The following is a 22,009-nucleotide window of genomic DNA, read 5'->3' as shown; positions in this document are numbered from 1 at the left end:
TGAGGTCTAAAGTTAAAGGATTTAACAGGAAAAAGAAACCCAAAGTTTGGAGTTCTTCTTAACAATAATAATAATTATGGTACTTGTTAAGCACTTACTATGTATCAAGCACCGTTCTGAGCCCTGGGGTAGTTACAAGTTAATCAGGTTGGACGCAGTCCCTGTCGCACTTAGAGCTCATAGTCTTAGTCCCCATTTTACTGATGAAGTAACTGAGCACAGAGAAGTGAAGTTTCTTGCCCAAGGTCACACAGCAGACATGTGGCGGAGCCGGGATCAGAACCCAAATCATCCTGACTCCCAGGCCCATGCTCGATCCACTAACCCATGGTACATCTTTCCTTAGAACTTGGAGACAGTCGATTCAGGAGAAGAAAGTTCATCCCAATAAATATTGAATATCTTGTAGTGATATTGTGCAAATTAGTGATGGTGAATGTTACAATACTTCTGAACTCTTTCTGAAGTTCAATTTATTTTTCTAAAAGTGTACCCTTTGAAATCCTTATTATTGGAATTTTTTTGAGGATCCACTATCAATCAATTGATCAATTGTATTTATTGAGGACTTACTGTGTGCTTGGGAGAGCACAATAGAGCAGAGTTGGTAGATATATTTCCTGCTCACAGTAAGCTTACTTACAAAGCACAGTTTGGGTGCCAATTGTAGGCAAACACTGTACTAGGTGCCTACTATATGTGGAGCACTATATTGGTTGCCTATTAATAATAATAATCATTTTATTTCTTAAGTGCTAATTACACGCCAGACACTGCATTAAGCACTGGGGTGGATGCAAGAAAAACTGGTTGGACATAGTCCCTGTCCAGTATGGGCTCATAGTCTCAATCCCCATTTTAAAGATGAGGTAACTGAGGCCTAGAGAAATGAAGTGACTTGCCCAAGGCCACAGTGCAGACAAGTAGGAGGGCCAGGATTAGAACCCATGTCCTTCTGACTCCCAGGCCCATGCTCTATCCACTATACCATGCTGCTTGCATTTAGAGCACAGTCCTGAGAACCTAATGTGAACAGAGCACTGAGCAAAGTATTTGGAAGAGTATAAAGAAAGCGAAGAGTCAGTGCGTACCTTCAAGAAGTTTACAGTGTAAACAGGAGGACAGGCAGGCCCAGATTGAAGCCGATACTGTCTTAAAGCCAATGGCAAGGTGTTTCAGTTTGATGTGGAGGTGGATGGGCAACCACTGGAGGTTCTCGAGGAGTGGTCTGAACTTTTTTTAAGAAAAATGATCCTGGCAGCCTAGGGAAATATGGTCTGGACTGGGGAGCGATAGGTGGCATGTAGTTAGGAAGCTGATACAATAGTCAAGGTGGGATAGGATAAGTGCTTTGATTAGCATAGTAGCAATTTAAATGGAGAGGAGAGGGTTGATTTTAGCCTTGTTGTGAAGGTAGAACCTACCGGAGTGGGTGGCAGAATGAATCTGTGGGTTAAATGAGAAAGATGAATCAAGGATTATGCCAAAGTCTTGGGCTTGTGATACAGGGAAGATAGTGGTGTTGTCCTCAGTGGTGGGAAAGACAGAGGGAGGGTAGGGTTTGGGTGGAAAGATGAGGGATCCTGTTTTGGACATGTTGATTTTGAGGTGGTGGCAGGCTATGCAAGTGTGATGCCCTGAAAGCAGGAGGAAATGTGAGGCAGCAGAGAACAAGAGAGGTCAAGGCTAAAGAGATAGATCTGAGAATCACTCACATTGAAGCCATAGAAGTGAATGAATTCTCCAAGGGAGTGAGTGTAGATTGAGAATAACAATCATAATTAATAATTGTAGTATTCGTTAAGTCCTTACTATGTACCAGACACTAAGTGCCTTTTCCCTCTGCTCCCATTTTCCCTCTGCTCCCTCTACCCCCCCTTCACCTCTCCGCAGCTAAACCCTCTTCTCCCCCCTTTCCCTCTGCTCCTCCCCTTCTCCCGTCCCATCCCCTCAGCACTGTACTTGTCTGCTCAACTGTATATATCTTCATTACCCTATTTATTTTGTTAATGAGATGTACATCACCCTGATTCTATTTATCTGCTATTGTTTTAATGAGATGCTCTTCCCCTCGATTCTATTTATTGCCATTGTTCTTGTCTGTCCGTCTCCCCCGATTAGACTGTAAGCCCGTCAAAGGGCAGGGACTGTCTCTATCTGTTACCGATTTGTACATTCCAAGCACTTAGTAGAGTGCTCTGCACATAGTAAGCGCTCAGTAAATACTATTGAATGAATGAAGTGCCTGGGTAGATACAGGATAATCGGGTTGGAATAGAAGGGGACTCAGTACTGAGCCATGAGGGAATCCCACAGTTAGAGATTACAATAATAATAATACAATAATAATAATGGTATTTGTAGGGTAATGGTAATATTATGGTAATGGTATTTGTTAAGCACTTTATTTGTGTCGAGCACTGTGTAAAGCACTGGGGTAGATAGACAATAATCAGGTTGCATACAGTCCCTTGTTCCACGTGGGGCTCACAATCTAAGAAGGAGGGAGAACAGGTTTTTATTCCCTGTTTTACAGATGAGGAAATTGAGGAAAGCAGCATGGCTTAGTGGAAAGAGCAGAGGCTTGGGAGTCAGAGATCGTGGGTTCTAATCCCATCTCTGCCACTCATCAGTTGTGTGAGTTTGGGCAAGTCACGTAACTTCTCTGTGCCTCAATGACCTCATCTGTAAAATGGGGATTAAGACTGTGAGCCCCATGTTGGACAACCTGATTACCCTGGACCTACCCCAGCATTCAGAACAGTGCTTGGTGCATAGATGGCGCTTAACCAATATCATCATTATTATTATTATTTAAGAGAAGAGTCTGAATTCTAATCACAACTCTGCCACTTGCCTGCTCTGTTACAGTGGGCAACAGTATGCTTCGATTTCCCCCACTGTAGCATGGGAAAGAAATACCAGTTCTCTTTCCTACTTAGACTGGGATCCCGATGTGTCCAGTCTGATTGTGTATATTGTATGTGCCCCAGCGCTGAGTACAGTGCTATTATTACTATTAAGTAATTTGCACATGGTCACCCAAGAAGCGACAGAGCCAGGATTAAAACCCAAATCCGCTGTCTTCCTCTCCCATCCTCTTCCCACCAGGCCAGGCTGCTTCTCTTGTTGGGTTATACATCATTCCTTATTTTTGGACAGTCATACAATCATTCAGTCAATGATCGATGTACTTCTTGAGTGCTTAGTGTGTGTGAAGCACTGTACTAAGCGGTTGGGAGAGTACAGCAGAACAAAGTTGGTAGACACATTCCTTGCCCACAAGAGGCATAGAGTTTAGAAGGGGAGACAGATGTAAGTGCTGTGGGGCTGAGGGAGCGGTGAATAGAGGGGCGATTCCGAAGGGAGTGGGAGAAGAAGAAATGAGGGCTTAGTCGGGGAGGGCCTCTTGGAGGAGATGGGCTTTTAATAAAGCTCTGGGGCCAGACATCCCCTCAAGGAGGCGTCTATCATACAGTCGGGGGAGGGACTGGAGATGGGAGGTGAGCCAGAGTCAGAAGCAAGTTCCAGGTCTGATCTAGTGCTCCAGGGAGGATGGTGGAAGCAGCAGCGGGAGAAGGAATGCCGTAGGACGTGACCGGGATGGAGAAGCCCGGGAGGGCGGTGGCCGGAGTGGGGGGAAGGGGCAACGCATGAGCACGATTTTTGCTCGGGCCCGAGGCGGCCGATTCTTGGCAGACCCCTCTGCAGTCAGGTTCACTTGTGTGAGCATACTTGTGTAAGTCAAAACTAGTCGCACACCTCGGAGAAATATTTGGAGTGTTGGATTGCTGTTATGACATTGAATACATATATATATATATATATATATTTATACCCATCCATTAGGCAAGCAAGTTGATCTGTGAATTGAGTGAGAAGCACATCTCCGTGTCAGCCCTTGAGAGCTATATATAGGGAGAAAATTCATCATTATAATGGAGTGAGGCCAAGAACTTAGATATCTAAGGACGGGGGGAGGGGAAGGGAGTGGAGAGAGTGAAGGCCAAGCTCCTCCTACCAGGCTCTGCCCCAGCTCCTAGGTAGCAACTCTGCAGACCTACATCTCACTCCAAATCTATGAACCCTAGAAACAATCTATGAACTCCAAAGAAGAAGTGTGGCCTAGTGGAGGCCTGAGAGTCAGAAGAACCTGGGTTCTAATCCCGCCTCCTCCAGTTGTCTGTGGTGTGACTTTGGGCCTCAGTTACCTCATCTGTAAAATGAGGGTGAAGACTGTGACCTGTATGTGGGACATGGAGTGTGTCCACCTGATTAGCTTGTATAGAGAAGCAGCATGGCTCAGTGGAAAGATCCAGGGCTTGGGAGTCAGAGGTCATGGGTTCAAATTCTGACTATGCCACTTGTCAGCTCTGTGACTGTGGGCAAGTCACTTAACTTTTCTGTGCCTCAGTTCCCTCATCTGTAAAATGGGGATGAAGACTGTGAGCCTCACGAGGGACAACCTGATTACTCTGTATCTACCCAGCACTTAGAACAGTGCTCTGCACATAGTAAGCGCTTAACAAATACCAAGATTATTATTATTATTATCTACCCCAGCCCTTAGAACAGTTCTGGCTCTTAACAAATACCATTAAAAAAACAAAAAACCCTGTAACCCTACACCACAACAAGGTCTCCCGTGACTGCGGGCAAGTCACTTAACTTTTCTGTGCCTCAGTTACCTCATCTGTAAAATGAGGATTAACTGTGAGCCTCACGTGGGGCAACCTGATTACCCTGTATCTACCCCAACGCTTAGAACAGTGCTCTGCACATAGTAAGCTCTTAACAAATACCAACATTATTATTATTATTATAACTATGGTGTTTGTTATTTGCCAAGAGCTGTACTAAGTGCTGGAGTAGATACAAGATCATCAGGCCTTACATGAGACTCACAATCTGAATAGGAGGGAAAACAGATATAATAATAATAATATTGGTATTTGTTAAGCACTTACTATGTGCCACGCTCTGTTCTAAGCGCTGGGTAGATACAAGGTAAACAGGTTGTCCTTCATCCCCATTTTACAGATTTTCATCATTTTACAGATGAGGTAACAGGCTTAGAGAAGTTAAGTGACTTGCCCAAGGTCACGGCGGAGCCGGGATTCGAACCCATGACCTCTGGCTCCCAAGCCCGGGCTCTTTCCACTGAGCCACGCTGCTTCTTGATATCGAATCCCCATTTTGCAGATGAGGGAACAGAGAAGTGAAGTGATTTGCCCAAAGTCACACAGACATTTGATGGAGCCGGGATTAGAACCCACGACCTCTGACTCCCAGGGTCTTTTTTTCATGGTATTTGTTAAGCAGTTTACTATGTGCCAGACACTGTTCTAAGCCCTGGTGTAGGTACATAGTAATCATGTTGGACACAGTCCCTGTCCCACATGGGCTCTGTCTTAATCCCCAGATAGTTACTGAGACCCAAAGAAGTGAAGTGGCGTGCCCCAGGTCACACAGCAGACAAGTGGTGAAGCTGGGATTAAAGCCCAGCTCCTTCTGACTCCCAAGCCCGGGCCCTTTCCATTGGGCGCTTATCTTCATTCTTAGGCCACAGAATCATCTGCAAGAAACTGAATTGGCCCAGTAGGAGACCTTCACAGATACCACAAGACCAAAGGGAAAAGGCAGTGGGTGTCCTGCTGGATCGCTAAACTGGGAAAGAAAACAAACTCACTGTGGGCAGGGAATGTGTCTGCCAACTCTGTTGTATTATACTCTCCCAAGTGCTTAGTTCAGTGCTCTGCACATAGTAAGTGCTCAATAAATAATAATAATAATGTTGGTATTTGTTAAGCGCTTACTATGTGCAGAGCGCTGTTCTAAGCGCTGGGGGAGATACAGGGTAATCAGGTTGTCCCACGTGAGGCTTACAGTCTTCATCCCCATTTTACAGATGAGGTAACTGAGGCACAGAGAAGTGAAGTGACTTGCCCACAGTCACACAGCTGACAAGTGGCAGAGCTGGAATTCGAACCCATGATCTCTGACTCCCAAGCCTGTGCTCTTTCCACTGAGCCCTGCTGCTACCATTTGTTAATTGATTAATGAGGAAGCAGATAGAATTTTCAAGAGAGGGGAAGGGAACAATATTTTTCAATCTTTCAGTATATTTCTTTCCATCTTATGCTGTCGAGTCATCTCCGACCCATAGCGACGCCATGGATACATCTCTCCCAGAACACCCCCCCTCCATCTGCAGTTGTTCTGGTAGTGGATCCGTAGAGTTTTCTTGGTAAAAATCCGGAAGTGGTTTACCATTGCCTCCTTCCACGCAGTAAACTTGAGTCTCCACTCTCAACTCTCTCCCGTGCCGCTGCCGCCCAGCACAGGTGAGTTTTGACTTGTAGCAGATTGCCTGCCACTCGCTAGCCATTGTTGAAGCTAGGAATGGAATAGGTAGGCCTCTGCTTGACTCTCTCTCCCGTAGCCGAGACTGGTAGACTACTGGAAACTCTCCAGATGTGACCCTGAGACTCTTATCGTGCACCCTGTTTTCCCTCCCTACTGCTTCACCCATTTTTTTAATGGTATGTGTTAAATGCTTACTATGTGTCAGGCACTGTACTGAGCACTCAGTTGGAGAGGGGATCAATATATTTACTGAACACTAAGTGGAAGCACTCAACAGTCTAAGTAGGAATAACAGTACTGGGTGGTTGGGAGAGTATAATATAATGCAGTTGGAAAGCAGGTAGCCTGCCCACGAGGACCTTACAGTCTAGAGGAGGAGCTTACAGTCTAGAAATAAAGTGAGCCCTAAAGTGGCTCCTGGAGGGGGAATATCCTGATCTCATGTGTGGCTCAGTGGAAAGAGCCCGGGCTTGGGAGTCAGAGATCATGGGTTCTAATCTCAGCTCTGCCACTTATCTGCTGTGTGACTTTGGGCAAGTCACTTCTCTGTCTCAGTTGCCTCATCTGTAAAATGGGGGTTAAGACTGTGAGCCCACAACCTGATTACCTTGTATCTCCCCCAGCACCTAGAGTAGTGCTTGGCACGTAGTAAGTGCTTAACAAAACTTCATTATTGTTATTATTATTAGTAGTAGTATTATCTCGACACCAACCCCTTACCCACTTCCCACCTCTGTCCTGGAACACCCTCCTTCTTCATATCCTACAGCAAATCATTCTCTCCATCTTCAAAGCTTTTTAAAAACACATCTCCTCCCAGAAGCCTTCCCCAGCGAAGGCCTCATTTCCTCATCTCCCCCTTCCTTCTGTGTCACCCTTACCCTTTTTACCCTTTATTCACCCCCCCCCATTCCCACTTCACTTATGTACATCTGTGTGATTTATATATTTCTATTGATTCCGTCTCCCCCTCAAGACTGTAAGCTCATTATGGGCAGGGAATGTGTCTACCAAAGCTTATATATATTTTATTCTCCCAAGTGCTTCGTGTAGTGCTCAGTGCACAATAAGTGCTCAATAAATACAATTGATTGTGTACTCAGTTTACCCATGCAGGATGTTACACTCTCTAGACAGATCAGGCACCTCTTTAACAACCCTGACAACTAATCAGAAACCCCCTCCTGTGACCAAGATCTCCAAACCATGTTTTACAGTCAAGTGCTTTCTAATGAGTTGTCCATGTGTCGCAGATAACTGAATGTTAACAATCCAATTGGCCGAGTGCCGGGGTAGATTTCTTCCCATAAGCTAATTTCTCTCCCTGCTGAATGAACCGCACCACGTTCATAATGGAGTCTTTCCAAAAGTTAGGAGGCCCTCGAGTGCTGAATGGAGATGTTACAAACCACTGGGATTTGAAAAGTGATCACTTTAGAGAAGGTACCCGATACATTGGGAAGTAGCTTTATGGTTACCATGATTATAAATTACTGAAATTTATTAAGCACTCGCTCTGGGTAGAGTCCTGTACACTTGGAAGAGTACGATATAATAGAGTTGGTAGAAACATTCACTGCCTACAAGTGCTTACAATCTGGAGGGAACTACAGTCTGTGGTATATAAAAGTGGTTATAATGGGAAAGGTATCATAGTAGGTTTAGGCCCTACTACAACGACCAGTCTGTCCCCCAAAACTCAGAGTCCCCACCTTTGACAGGGACACCGATGGTTTCCTCCAAAAGCTCTTCCGCTGGAATGGGGAGCTCTGAAGCGAAAAGGTAGGAATGGGAATTCTTCCCCACCCCCCTTAGCCAACTAACTACGCTTAGATTCAGTCGATTGAATTTACTGGCTGCTTACTGTGTGGCAGAGCAGTGTAATAAGCACTAGGGAGAGTCCACTATAACAGTAAACGGACATATTCCCGGCCCACAACAAGCTTACAGTCTAGAGGGGGAGACAGTAATATAAATAAATAAATTACAGATATGCACATGAGTGCTGCAGGGCTGATGGGGGTGGGGGGAGAATGAATGAAGGGAGCAAGTCAGGGCGATGCAGAAAGGAGTGGGAGAAGAGGAAAGGAAAGCTGAGTCAGGGAAGGCCTCTTGGAGGAGTTGTGCCTTCAATAAGGCTTTGAAAGGAGAGGGGAGGGGACGAGGCAGATATCAATCCAGTGCTGCCTCAAGAATATCCCCCTCTAGGCTGTAAGCTCCTTGTGGGCAGAGAACATGTCTACCAACTCAGATGGTGCTCTCCCCAGCAGTTAGTACAGTGCTGTGCACACAGTAAGTACTTGATGATTGACTGACAGGGTTGGCGGATGGAAGATGGAGGCTTGTCCCTCCCAGCTTCCCTGATTCTCTAGTTTCCCAGATTCCCCATTTTTAGTGCTTTCCTGAAGGCCCATCTCCTCCAAGAAGCCTTCCTTGACAAAGCCCTCATTTCCTTTTCTCCCACTCCCTCCTGGATTGCCTTTGGATTTGTACCCTTTATTCACCCCTCCCCCCCCCCCGTAGCCCCACAGTATTTATGTACCTGGCCGTAATTTATTTATCTTATTGTTTGTCTCCCCTTCTAGACTCTAAGCATGCTGTGGGTGGGAAATTACATTGTACTCGCCCAAGCGCTTAGTAAAGTGCTCTGCACAGAGTAAGCACTGAATAAATACGATCGATTGATCGATTGGTTGTTGAAGCTGTCCCATAGTCTCTGTGTTTTATCTGTTGGTTGCATGTTAAAGGGGTGCAGAGCCCACTAATTAGGCATCTCATCCTTCATCTGTGCTGTTTGGAGAATGGGCTGGAGATTGCCATCCCTCATTCTTCTTCCATTCTTCGTTATCTCCCTCCCGCAGGGCAGCCAGGGTTATAGAGAAGCAGTGTGGCACATTGGAAAGGGCACGGGCTTTGGAGTCAGAGATCATGAGTTCAAATCCCAGCTCTGCCACTTGTCAGCTGTGTGACTGTGGGCAAGTCACTTAACTTCTCTGTGCCCCAGTTACCTCATCTGTAAAATGGGGATTAAGACTGTGAGCCCCACGTGGGACAACCTGATTCCCCTGTGTCTACCCCAGCGCTTAGAGCAGTGCTCTGCACATAGTAAGCGCTTAACAAATACCAACATTATTATTATTATTATTAAGAGAGACCCACGTGTTCTGAGGAGTTCACTGTTGAAACATCAGGCATAAAATGGGGCTGAAGAGAACTCTTCTTGGCCCCCTTCCTGGCCCAAAAAGGCATTATATGGAGACTTTATTTAGTTAGTGCTAATTTCAGTCGTATTTATTGAGCACTTAATGTGTGCAGAGCACTGTACTAAGCCCTTGGGAGAGTAGAGCTCTCAAGACAGAGCTCTTATCGTGCCCCCTGTTTTCCCTCCCTACTGCTTCTCCCATTTTTTTAATGGTATGTGTTAAACGCTTACTATGTGTCAGGCACTGTACTGAGCGCTGGGGGAGCAACAAAGTAATCGAGTTGGACTCAATCCGGGTCCCACATGGGGCTCACAGGCCTAGCAAAGGGAAGTGACTTGCCCAAGGTCACCCAGCAAAGGGTGGAGCCGAGATTGGAATCCAGGTTCTTCTGGCGTGCATACATTTACTCCTGTCCCCTAAGTATTTAGAATCTCACACCATCCCAGATGCCCACAGCACATATATACATGTCCTTGGCTCTCTCCCCTACATGTAATTTATTTTCTTGTCTGTATCCCACATTAGACCGGAAGCCCCTTGAGAGCAGGGATTGTATTGTTCTCTTCCATGCATTTAGTGCAGTCCTCTAGACTCTAAGCACCTTGAGGGCAGGGAACCTGTTGTACTCTCCCAAGCACTCTGTACAGTGCTCTGCGCACAGAAAGCACTTAAAAAGTACCATCATTTGAGAAGCAGCATGGCCTAGTGGCAAGAACACGGCCTTGGGAGTCAGAGATCGTGGGTTCTAATCCCAACTCCACCACTTATATCTGCTGTGTGACTTTGGGCAAGTCAGTTCACGTCCCTGTGCCTCAGTTACCTCATCCGGGAAATGGGGAATAAGAGTGCGAGCCCTATGCGGGACAGGGACCATGTCTAACCTCATTACCTTGTAAATACCCCAGCGCTTAGAACAGTAGTTGCCACATAGTTTAACAAATACCGTAATTATTATGATTACGGTAGACACTCAGTAAACACCACCGATCGATTACCATGTCCAGCAGCGACACAGTGAGGCAGCCTAGAGTTATTCTCTCCGCCGTTGGCATCAGGAATGATGTTCCATGTGACGGGCAGGTGGACAACGTGGTATCTGCTCCCCACGGCACCCGAAAGCACGAGCAGAAGGAATGGCTCCGGGCGGCTTTCCCGGAGAAAATCAAGTCAGGCTGCAGCTGTGCCGAGCCCCAGGGTGAGGCCACGGACCTTCCCTCCCCCGTCGTGCACCTTGAAGGACGTTGACGCCAAGGGTTTAATTGGCCCTTTAATGGGCAGAAGGGCTCCTCGCACGGGCCGAGTTCCAGTGTCCGCCCGTAATTGCTAGCAGATGCCATCCGGACGGGCATGAACTCGTGTCGGGAGGGGTTTGGGAAACACTACCTAAGAGGGCCTTGCCAGCCACCAGAGGGACGTGTCAAGCTCGCAGTTCTGAGGGAAGTAAAGTGTTGGTCCCGGGAAAGGAACGTGTGGAAAGCAGCCTGGCTTAGTGGCAAGAGCGTGGGCCTAGGAGTTAGAAGGACCTAGGTTCTATTCCCGGCTCCGCCACATATCTGCTGTGTGACCTTGGACAAGCCCCTTCACTTCTCTGGGCCTTAGTTCCCTCATCTGTGAAATGGGAATTAAGAGTGTGAGCCCCATGTGGGACAGGGACTGTGTCCAATTTAATTGACTTGTATCTACCCCAGCACTTAGAACAGTGCTTGGCACAAAGCAAGCACTTAACAAGTACCATTATTATTATACTATAAAAATATAATTATTATGTTATAATATATCAGCGTGGCTCAGTGGAAAGACCCTGGGCTTCGGAGTCAGAGGTCATGGGTTCGACTCCCGGCTCTGCCACTTGTCAGCTGTGTGACTGTGGGCGAGTCACTTAACTTCTCTGGGCCTCAGTTCCCTCATCTGTAAAATGGGGATTAACTGTGAGCCTCACGTGGGACAACCTGATTACCCTGTATCTACCCCAGTGCTTAGAACAGTGCTCTGCACATAGTAAGCGCTTAACAAATACCAACATTATTATTATTATACAATAATAATAAACTTGCAGTTCTGAGGGAAGTTCATTGATCGTCCTGCAGTGCCAGAATCAGTGGGTTGGACCAGAGAACGGAAGAAGTCTTCATTGCCCTTCAAGGGAAACTGAGGCACATTTAATCCCATTGGTTTGAGCTCCCGGGCAGGTGGCAGGGGAGGGGAACTTTACTGCATAGCTTGCCATATTCGTTTGGCTGGGAAGCCAGGAAGCAGCATGGCCTAGTAGAGAAAATCAATCAGTCGGTCAGTGGTATTTCTTGATCACTTACTATGTGCAGAGCACTGTACCAAGTGATTGGGAGAGTACAATACAACAGAATTAGTAGATCCATAGCAGAGCAGGGGCCTAAGAGTCAGAGGACTGAGGTTCTAATCATAGCTCTGCCACTTGCCTGCCATGAGGCCTTGGACAAACCACTCTACTTCTCTGTGCCTCTGTTTTCTCATCTATAAAATGGGGATTAAATATCTGTTCTCCCTCCTACTTAGACTGTGAGGTCCATGTGGGATAGGGACTATATCTGTCCCAATTATCCTGTATCTACTTCAGTACTCAGTACAATGCCTGGAAGATAGTAAATACTTAACAAATACTACAATTAGTATTATTGTTGTATACCAACCTCTCAGAACTAGTTTTTTTTTTTCTTTGAGCCTTTTATTTACAAAACAGTTAAATTGCTGGAGAAGCTGACCTAATGGATAGAGCATGGGCCTGGGAGTCAGAAGGGCCTGGGCTCTAATTCTGGCTCCATCACTTGTCCGCTGGGTGACCTTGGGCAAGTATTTTCACTTCTCTGTGCCTCAATTACCTCATCTGTAAAATGGGGATTAAGACTGTGAGCTCCATGTGGGACAGAGACGGTTTCCAATCTGAGTAACTTGTATCTACCCCAACACTTAGTACAGTATCTGGCACATAGTCAAAGATTAACAGATACAATTTTTTTTTTTAAAAAAAAAAGGTAGGCTTAACTTCAGAATGATGTTTTCTGTCCCAAGGATGTGACTGTGAGCTCCTCTCTGTTCTTATCTCCTCCTTTGTCCCTGGTCTACTGTTCGAGTTTAGAAAACCTGCATCCACTGCAGGCATCCTGTCAGATCAAACAGCTCTGAGATTTCCCATTTGCATTTCCCAATCCAACTGCCAAGAATCAGGTTTTCTAGAGGATACCAAATTTACTGGGAAAAAAAAATAGAAAAAAAAAACCTGTGAATGGAAATCTAATTAATGAAATGCAGCAAAAGAGAGGAAATTCCAATTTAGACACTTGCTTGCTCTGTGCAGACAAGCTGGATGCTCAGACAGACCTCACTGCCATATTCAGGATTTCACAGGCAACCCACAGTGTTCCAAGACAGGGACCCCACAGTGCTCCAGGACAGGTATCCTGCAGCCAGGCACACTTCTAAGCACTGCGATAGATACAAACTAACTAATCAAGTAGAAGCAGTGTGGCTCACTGGAAAGAGCACGGGCTTTAGAGTCAGAGGTCATGGGTTCGAACCCCAGCTCTGCCACTTGCCAGCTGTGTGACTTTGGGCAAGTCACTTCTTCTCGGTGCCTCAGTTCCCTCATCTGTAAAATGGGGATTAAGACTGTGAGCCCCACGTGGGACAACCTGATTCCCCTGTGTTTACCCCAGCGCTTAGAACAGTGCTCGGCACATAGTAAGCGCTTAACAAATACCAACATTATTATTATTAATCAGGTTAGTCACAGTCCCTCTTCCACTTGCTGCTCACAGACTTAATCCCCATTTTCCAGATGAGGTAACTGAGGTGCAGAGAAATGAAGGGACTTGCCTAAGGTCGCTCAACAGACAAGGGGGGAGCTGGGATTAGAACCCAGTTCCTTCTGACTCTCAGGCCTGTGCTCTATCCACTAGGCCATGCTGATTCCCGCTTGGGACAGTACATAACAGCGTTGGTAGACATGTTCCCTGCCCACAAAGAGCTTGCAGTCTATAGGGAGAGAGATATGGAAATAAATACAGATAGGGGAAATGGCAGAATATACAGATATGCATAAATGCTGGAGGGATGAAGGTGGGGTGAACAGCAAGAGCATAAGGGGTACAGACCCATGTACATATGTGACACAGAGGAAGAGCAAGGAGAGGGGAAATGGGGGTGAATGAATTGCATTCATTCATTCAGTCAGTCATATTTATTGATTAGAGCACTCTACTAAGCGCTTGGGAGAGTACAATACAATAAAAAGACACATTCCCTGCCCAAATGAGCTTACAGTCCAGAGGCGAGAGAGACAGACATCAATACAAGTAAATAAATTATAGATATGGACATAAGTGCTGAGGGGCTGGGAGTGGGCGGAGAACAAAGGAAGCATGTCAGGGCGGCACAGAAGGGAGTGGGAGAAGAGGAAAGGAGGGCTTAGTCTGGGAAGGCCTCTTGGAGGAGATGTGCCTTTGGTAAGGCTTTGAAGAGGGGGAGAGAAATTGTCAGCTTTGAGGAGGGAGGGCGTTCCAGGCCAGAGACAGGATGGGGGCTAGACGTTGGTGGTGCGATAGGAGAGATCGAGGCACAGTGAGAATGTGATAAAGGTCTCGGGTTTGGGAACAGGTCAGGGCAGAGAAGGAGGACAGATCATCTCTAGAAAATATCCAGCCTAACATTTTGATATGGGAAAATTCTCATATTCTCATACAGCACTCTCCATGCAGTAGGGTCCTAGCACAGTAAGCAGTAGGTTCCCAGTATAATGCTCTGCTCACTGTAGGCACCCAGCACAGTGCTCTGCACACAGTTGACACTCAGCAAAAAGACTGAAAATGATGGTTCTGACCCAAGTCAATTTACGTTATCCACAAAAACTAATTCACAAGCAAAAAACAAATCCTATTGTCTATTTTTCTAATGAAAAGTTCCCAAAGAGGTTGTGTGTTAAATGCTGATGATTTCGTTTGAGTCTTGTTTCATGTTTGATTTAACTGTTCTGAAAAGCAGTTTCAGACCTTTTGTTGTATCAGCTAGATTGGATGATGGCCACCAGACTTATCATAAGAATTTATCAGAAAGGATAATCTATCGAATTATGTACAGTCATGCTAGCTTGTAGAGAAATCTGGAAAGAAATGCCTACCTCACATTTATTAAAGGCACTCTGTAAGGATACTTATGTACATATCTGTAATTTATTTATAGAAAAGTTGTTCTCCCCCTCTAGACTGTAAACTCATTGTGGGCAGGTAATGTATCTGTTATATTGTTATATTGTATTCTTCCAAGTGCTTAGTACACGGCTCTGCACACCATAAGCGCTCAATAAATTCGATTGAATTGATGACTGACTTCACTTGTCAGTTGTATTCACTGCATTCTTACTGTGTTGCAAAGCACTGTACTAAGTGCTCAAATTCTCACATTTATGTAAAGTGACCCCATTGGATACTAATATGCCTATGCAGCTTTGTCCTTTCCTGACCTTGACGGCACTTGTCTGCAGTGTGTCCTTGGGCGAGTCACATAACTTCTCTGTACCTCAGTTCCCTCATCTGTAAAATGGGGATTAAAAGTGTGAGCCCCATATGAGACAACCTGATCACCCTGTATCTACCTCAGTGCTTAGAACAGTGCTTGGCAAATACCATCATCATTATTATTATTATTCTCAAAGAAGAAAGTGAAACAATAGTTCCTTACAATCCTTATTTGGATTTGCATCCTTTATTCATCCCACCTCAGCCCCACAGGATTTATGTCCATATCCATGATTTATTTATTTTATATAAATTTCCATCTTCCCCTGTAGGCTGTAAGCTCCTTATGGGTCCTGTCTACCAACTCTGTTATATTGTACTCTCCCAAGTGCTTAGTTTAGTACCCAGCACACAGTAAGTGCTCAATAAATACAATTGATTGATCAATTGATTTTTTATGGTATTTGTTAAGCACTTACTATGTGTTAAACATTGCTGTAAGAGCTGAAGTAGGTACAAGTTAATTTGGTCAGATGCAGTCCCTGTCCCACATGGGGCTCACAGTCTAAGTAGGAGGGAGAGCAGGTTTAAGCCCCATTTTACAGCTGAGGAAACGGAGGCCCGGGGAAAGTAAGTGACTTACCTAAGGTCACATAGCAAGCAATTGGGAGAGCTGGGATTAGAACCCAAGTCCTTCTGACTCCCAGACCCGTGCTCTTTCCACTGGGTCACACTGCTTCTCTAATTGAAGCTGATTGACAGAGAAGCAGCATGGCTCAGTGGAAAGAGCCTGGGCTTAGGAATCAGAGGTTGTGGGTTCTAATCCCGGCTCCTTAACTTGTCAGCTGTGTGACTTTGGCCAAGTGTCACGTTTCTTTCTGACCTTCCCAAGCACCTAGTACAGGGAACCACACCAAGTGAGTGCTCAGTAAATGCGGCTTCTACTGGTATTAGTACCGTTACCTCCACCCCAACATGTGGCAGGGCTTATGGAAATGTTGGGAGCAGGAAGCTACTGGCATTTGGAGAAATGGGCAAAAATCAGGCCTGATGGGATTTGAGAGCAGAAAAGGTCAGACAATGTGTATGCTTCTATGTGTATATGAAAGAGAAACTTCTCTTTCTTCTCTCAGTTCCTCTTTTCATCTCTATTTGCTTCTCTCTCTCTCTCTGTCTCTCTCTGTCTCTCTCATACACACACACACACACACACACACACACACACACACACACTTTCTACCAGCAGGACTCTGGAATTGGCCCGTAATAGCAGAAACAGCACGGGTTTGGAAGTCAGAGGTCATGGGTTCTAATCACGTCTCCGCCACTTGTCAGGTGTGTGACTTTGCGCAAATCCCTTAACTTCTCTGTGCCTCAGTTACCTCATCTGGAAAGTGGGGATTAAGACTGTGAGCCCCACGTGGGACAACCTGATTACCTTGTATCAACCCCAGTGCTTAGAACAGTGCTTGCACACAGTAAGTGCTTAACAAATACTAAAATTATTATTATTATTATTATTATTATTATTATTATTATTATCATTAACAAGTGGTGGGGATAAATACAGAAAGACACTTGCACCGAGCAAGCAAAATAATAAAAATAATAATAATAATGATAATAATAGTGTTTAAGCACTTGCTACGAACCAAACACTGTACTAAGCACGGAAGTAGATACAAGATAATCAAGTGAGACATGGTTCCTGTCTCACATGGGGCTCGCAGACTAATGGGATGGAAAGAATGATTTTTCAATCTACATTTTACAAATGAGGAAACAGAGGCACAGAGAAACTAAATGACCTTCCCAAGGTCACCCAGCAGGCCATTGGCAGAACAGCGATTAGAACACGGGTCCTTTGATTCCATCATCCATGCTCTTCCCACTAAGCCAAGTTATTTCACAAGAGGCGAGGTGGCCATCCCATATAACCCATTTCACTGGGGTTTCCTGTGGTTCCTTTTTTACTTCCCTGCAGGTGTTTCAGGAGACTTTTTTCCATTTGTTCATTCAATTGTATTTATTGAACACTTACTGTGTGCAGAGTACTGTACTAAGTACTCATGAGTTCAAATCCCAGCTCTGCCACTTGTCAGCTGTGTGACTGTGGGAGAGTCACTTAACTTCTCTGTGCCTCAGTTCCCTCATCTGTAAAATGGGGATTAACACTGTGAGCCCCATGTGGGACAACCTGATTCCCCTGTGTCTCCCCCAGCGCTTAGAACAGTGCTCTGCACATAGTAAGCGCTTAACAAATACCAACATTATTATTACTTGGGAGAGTACAGTGCAACAATAAACAGAAACATTCCCTGCCCACAGTGACCTTACAGTCTAGAGGCATGCCAGAACCAAATTCCCCAGGGAGCCAGATGGTAGCTGCTATAAGAGTATTCCGCAGTTGTGCCCAGGCACCCGGATCCATGGGAACAGAGTTTGGACAAAACAAGGAACACTTCCAAGAGCTAGGTCATAGTGGCAGTTCCCCAGAATGGGTACATCTTGGAAGGGAATGAGGCAGACATGGTTCTTTTGGCTTGCTAAAAGAGCTGCATTCCGCTTGATTTCGAACTCTGAACCCCAGGGAAAAATTCTCGGTTGAATTTGTTTTTCCTCCAGGTCCCATTGTTAGTGTACAATCTGAATCTGCCTGTCTCCCCCATTAGATCATAACCTCCTCTAGGGCAGGGAAGTGTCTTTCACATGAGTTGAGGTCGTTGGGTGGGGGGGGGATATGTCTGTTTACTGTTATATTGTACTCTCCCAAGCACTTAGTACTGTACTTTTGCACCCACTCTCCTTCAGATTGGTAGGGACTGCCTCTATTTGTTGCCAAACTGTACTTTCCAAGCTCTTAGTACAGTGTTCTGCACACAATAAGCACTCAATAAATAAGATTGAATGAACAAATGAATGCTGTCGAGTCATTTCCAATTCACGGCGACTCTATGGACATATTCTCTCCAGAATGTCCCATCTTCTTCATTCTGGTGTGTATATCCATAGAGTTTTCATGGTAAAAAATACAGAAGTGGTTTACCATTGTCTTCTGCACACAGTAAGTACTCAATAAATACAATTGAATAAATTTATTGAAGGTGCCCATGACCCTAATAATAATAATAATGTTGGTATTTGTTAAGCGCTTACTATGTGCAGAGCACTGTTCTAAGCGCTGGGGTAGACATAGGGGAATCAGGTTTTCCCACATGGGGCTCACAGTCTTAATCCCCATTTTACAGATGAGGGAACTGAGGCACAGAGAAGTGACTTGCCCACAGTCACACAGCCGACAAGTGGCAGAGCTGGGATTCGAACTCATGAGCCCTGACTCCAAAGCCCTTCTCTTTCCACTGAGCCACGCTGGTTTGCACACAGTAGGACTCTAGTAGAACCCTCTGCACCTAGTAGGTGCTCAAAAATACTAATGATGTGAGCCCCATACAGAAGAGGCACTGGAAAAGGGAGACAGAGAGATACCAGCTCGTAACTACTGAGCACGATCCTGGGAGTCAGAAGGACTTGGGTTCTAATGTCAGGTCCCCACTTGTCTGCTGTGTGACCTTCACTTCACTTTTCTAGGGCTCAGTTACCTCATCTGTAAAATGGAGATTAAGACTGTGAGCCCCATGTGGGTCAGGAATTGTGTCCAACCTGATTAACTTCTATCTACCCCAGTGCTTAGTATACTGCCTGGCACATAGCCAGTGCTTAACAAATACCATAAAAATTGATGATGATGATGATGATGATGATGATGATGATGAAATTTCCTTTTCCTCTGCCATCTGTATCTGCTGATGCTGTAAGTAGGGTGGGGAGAATAATAAACAGCCTAATTTCGAAGACAAGGTCTGGTTACAGACTTCTCCTTGAGTCCTGGTGGTCATATCATCTGATAAGCAGAAAATAAAAAATTTAGGGTTCTCTCTTCTGAAGGGATTACCATCAGATAGCCAACAGTCGACTCTGAGGGTGCTACAGGACTTTTTCAGGAACCCTAATATCAATCAATCAATCAATTAATAGTATTTCCTGAACACCTACTGTGTAAGTGCTTGGGAGAGTAAAATACAACAGAGTTGGTGGACTCATTCCCTGCTGCAACAAGAGGCAGCGTTACCTAGTGGCTAGAGCATGAGCCTGGGATTCAGAAGGACTTGGGTTCTAATCTAGCTCTGCCACTTGTCTGCTGTATGACCTTGGGCAAGTCACTTAACTTCTCTGTGCCTCAGAAATCTCATCTATAGAATGAGGATTAAGATTGTGAGTCCCAGGTGATTAGTTTGTATCTGTCCCAGCACTAAATACAGTGCTTGGCACATGGTAAGTGCTTAACAAATATCTATAAAAACAACACCTTACAGTATAGAAGGGGAAAATATATTTGAAAGTGCCCATAGGTACTATAAAATGATAATGAGGGTCTTCTGAGTAATTTATATACATTAATATATATACATATAAATATACGTCCTTTTTTTTTCTTTTCGGCAGGTAGCTTTCAGGGCCGACTATTGTTGCAGTATTCAAGATTACCAGGAGGTGAGCAATAATCTTTAAGAAATTGATTCATTTGGTTCATGGTGCCAGACCACAAGAAGTCCTCTTTTTTCAGAAGCATTTGACCTGTTAGCCTGCTCTTTAATTAAGGCTAGAGTTTTGAAAGGGCTTGGCTTTCTGTTAAGGAAAATATTTAGCTAGGCTGAATTCCAAGGTTCCATTCTGCTGCTCGGTCAGCAAACTGGTCTGAGGTGAGAGTTAGTGTGACATGGCTGTGCCTTCTTGCAAATAGATGAGTCCACTAGACTGTAATTTCCTTGAGGATAGGGATCATGTCCACCAACTCATTTTTTTTTAATGGTATTTGTTAAGCATTCAGTCAGTCAGTCATGTTTATTGAGCGCTTACTGTGTGCAGAGCACTGTACTAAGCACTTACTATGTGCCAGGCACTATACTAAGCAATGGGTTAATAGAGAAGCAGCGTGGCCTGCTGGCAAGGGCACGGGCTTGGGAGTCAGAAAACGTAAATTCTAATTCCGGCTCCACCATTTGTCTGCTGTGACCTTGGACAAGTCACTTAACTTTTCTATGCTTCAGTTACCTCATCTGTAAAATGGGGATTAAGACTGGGAGCCCCATGTGGGACAACCTGATTACCTTGTATCTACCCCTGTGCTTAGAAAAGTGCTTAGCACGTAGTAAGCACTTAACAAATACCATCAATATTTTGATTACTAGCTATTAAGATTGGACCCAGTCCATATCCCACATGGGGCTCACTGCATTAATCTTCATTTTACAGATGATGTAACTGAGACACAGAGAAGTTAAGTGACTTGCCCAATATCATACAGAAGACAAGTGGCAGAGCCAGCATTAGAATCCAGGGAAGCAGAGCATCTTAATAGATAAAGCATGGGCCTGGGAGGCAGTAGGACCTCGGTTCTAATCCCGGCTCTGTCACATGTTTGCTGTGTGACCTTGAGCAAGTCACTTCACTTCTTCGGGCCTCGGTTACCTCGTCTGTAAAATGGGGATTAAGAGTGTGAGCCCCATGTGGATCTGGAACTGTGTCCAATCTGATTAACTTCTATCTCCCCCACTGCTTGTATGTTGGAACTATGCTTGGCACATAGTAAGTGCTTAACAAGTACCATAATTATTAACCTTATTATTGTAGTGTACTAAGTACATACTAGAGTGCTCTGCACACAGTAAGTGCTCCATAAAGAGCATCGATTGACTGATCCAATTATCCCCATGGCCCGAGAGCAGTAGGAATACGGCTGTTTCTCACCAATCCCTTTCAGACCCTCATGGTATCACCTCCAGTGTCCTGAACAGCTGGATAACTACATCCCAATCATTCACCATCTAGGACATGCAGAGACCAATTAGTATCTTATCCCCATTTTATGTAGATTAGTTAATTAATGATTTTAAATCAGGACATAGGCTGAAGGGTTTTATAGTCTTGACTGCATGTGAATTCTGCCTTTATGCAGACACACACACACACACACACACACACACACACACACACTTTTAACTTACCTACTCGACGTCACCTCATTCCAGAAGCAATTAGGAAACATGAATTTAATGCCTATTGTGGACAGCACTCTGCTCAGTGCTTGGAAACAGAACTTATTCCTTGCCCTCTGGTTGTTTATGGTCTCTAAGGGATACATTACCCTGGACCCTCTCAGAGCAAGACAAGATTAAGGCATAGAGCAATAACGCAAATACATGAAATCTACACCCATTTATAGCTCTTTTGGCAACACTTAATGGTGGACAATTCCTAACGGTTCGAGAATAGTTTTGGAAATGGTATTGTGTTTGGCTATTTTTCTGTGTCATTGGTTGCTTTCCGAATGGATTTGGGGAAGGGAGAGTTGAAATAGAGAAGGGAGAGAGAGGTTTAGAAAGGAGGAGACTTCAATTAATCTAATCCCATTAGCCTTAGTCATAACTGGAAAGTGATCGTAATGATGGTGTGAGCTGCATGTTGATGTTATTTGGTTCTTTCTAGTAATGATTGTACATAGTGTTTTAAATACACAAGTATCTGCTTTCATTGTCAACAGTGGATTTAATACCAAAAGGTCCACAAAGCTAGTCCCCTACAGTAAGCATAAATATATGCAATCTGAGATGATCAGCCAGTTTTCTTTTTGTCTTCCCTTGCTTTTGTGCCTTTCTTCTCAAGCCCCTTTCTCTCCTGAAACAATATGTACTGTTTATTCAGCAGTTTTGCAATTAGAGACCTCCAAAATAGAAATCGGTCATCTATATTTATTGAGCGTTTACTGTGTGCAGAGAACTGTATTAAGCGCTTGGGAGAGTACAATATAACAGAGTAGGTAGACACGGTTCCTGTACGCAACAAGCTTACAGTCTGTAGGAATGTTCTTTTTGAGTAAAAAATGGATTGATTGAA

At 44.8% G+C, this 22,009-nt stretch overlaps 1 protein-coding gene across 8 annotated transcripts in view; it reads left to right on the top strand.

Annotated features, from left to right (window-relative positions):
* Positions 1-22,009, top strand: part of GHR (growth hormone receptor) — a 207,506-nt gene that overhangs the window by 135,355 nt on the left and 50,142 nt on the right. For 7 of the 8 annotated variants that reach the window (XM_029060280.2, XM_029060279.2, XM_029060278.2 and 4 more), the window contains one exon: positions 19,559-19,606. The exons of the other annotated variant lie outside the window; for it this stretch is intronic. In XM_029060280.2, the coding sequence (XP_028916113.1) occupies positions 19,559-19,606 (48 nt within the window). Of the gene's footprint in view, positions 1-19,558; positions 19,607-22,009 lie in introns of those variants that run through there. 8 annotated transcript variants of the gene reach the window in all.

Source organism: Ornithorhynchus anatinus, chromosome 3 (assembly GCF_004115215.2).
Source record: "Ornithorhynchus anatinus isolate Pmale09 chromosome 3, mOrnAna1.pri.v4, whole genome shotgun sequence".
In the NCBI taxonomy this organism is placed as follows: domain Eukaryota; kingdom Metazoa; phylum Chordata; class Mammalia; order Monotremata; family Ornithorhynchidae; genus Ornithorhynchus; species Ornithorhynchus anatinus.
The sequence above is the reverse complement of the archived record's forward strand: the minus strand, read 5'-3'. Positions and strand labels throughout refer to the sequence as shown.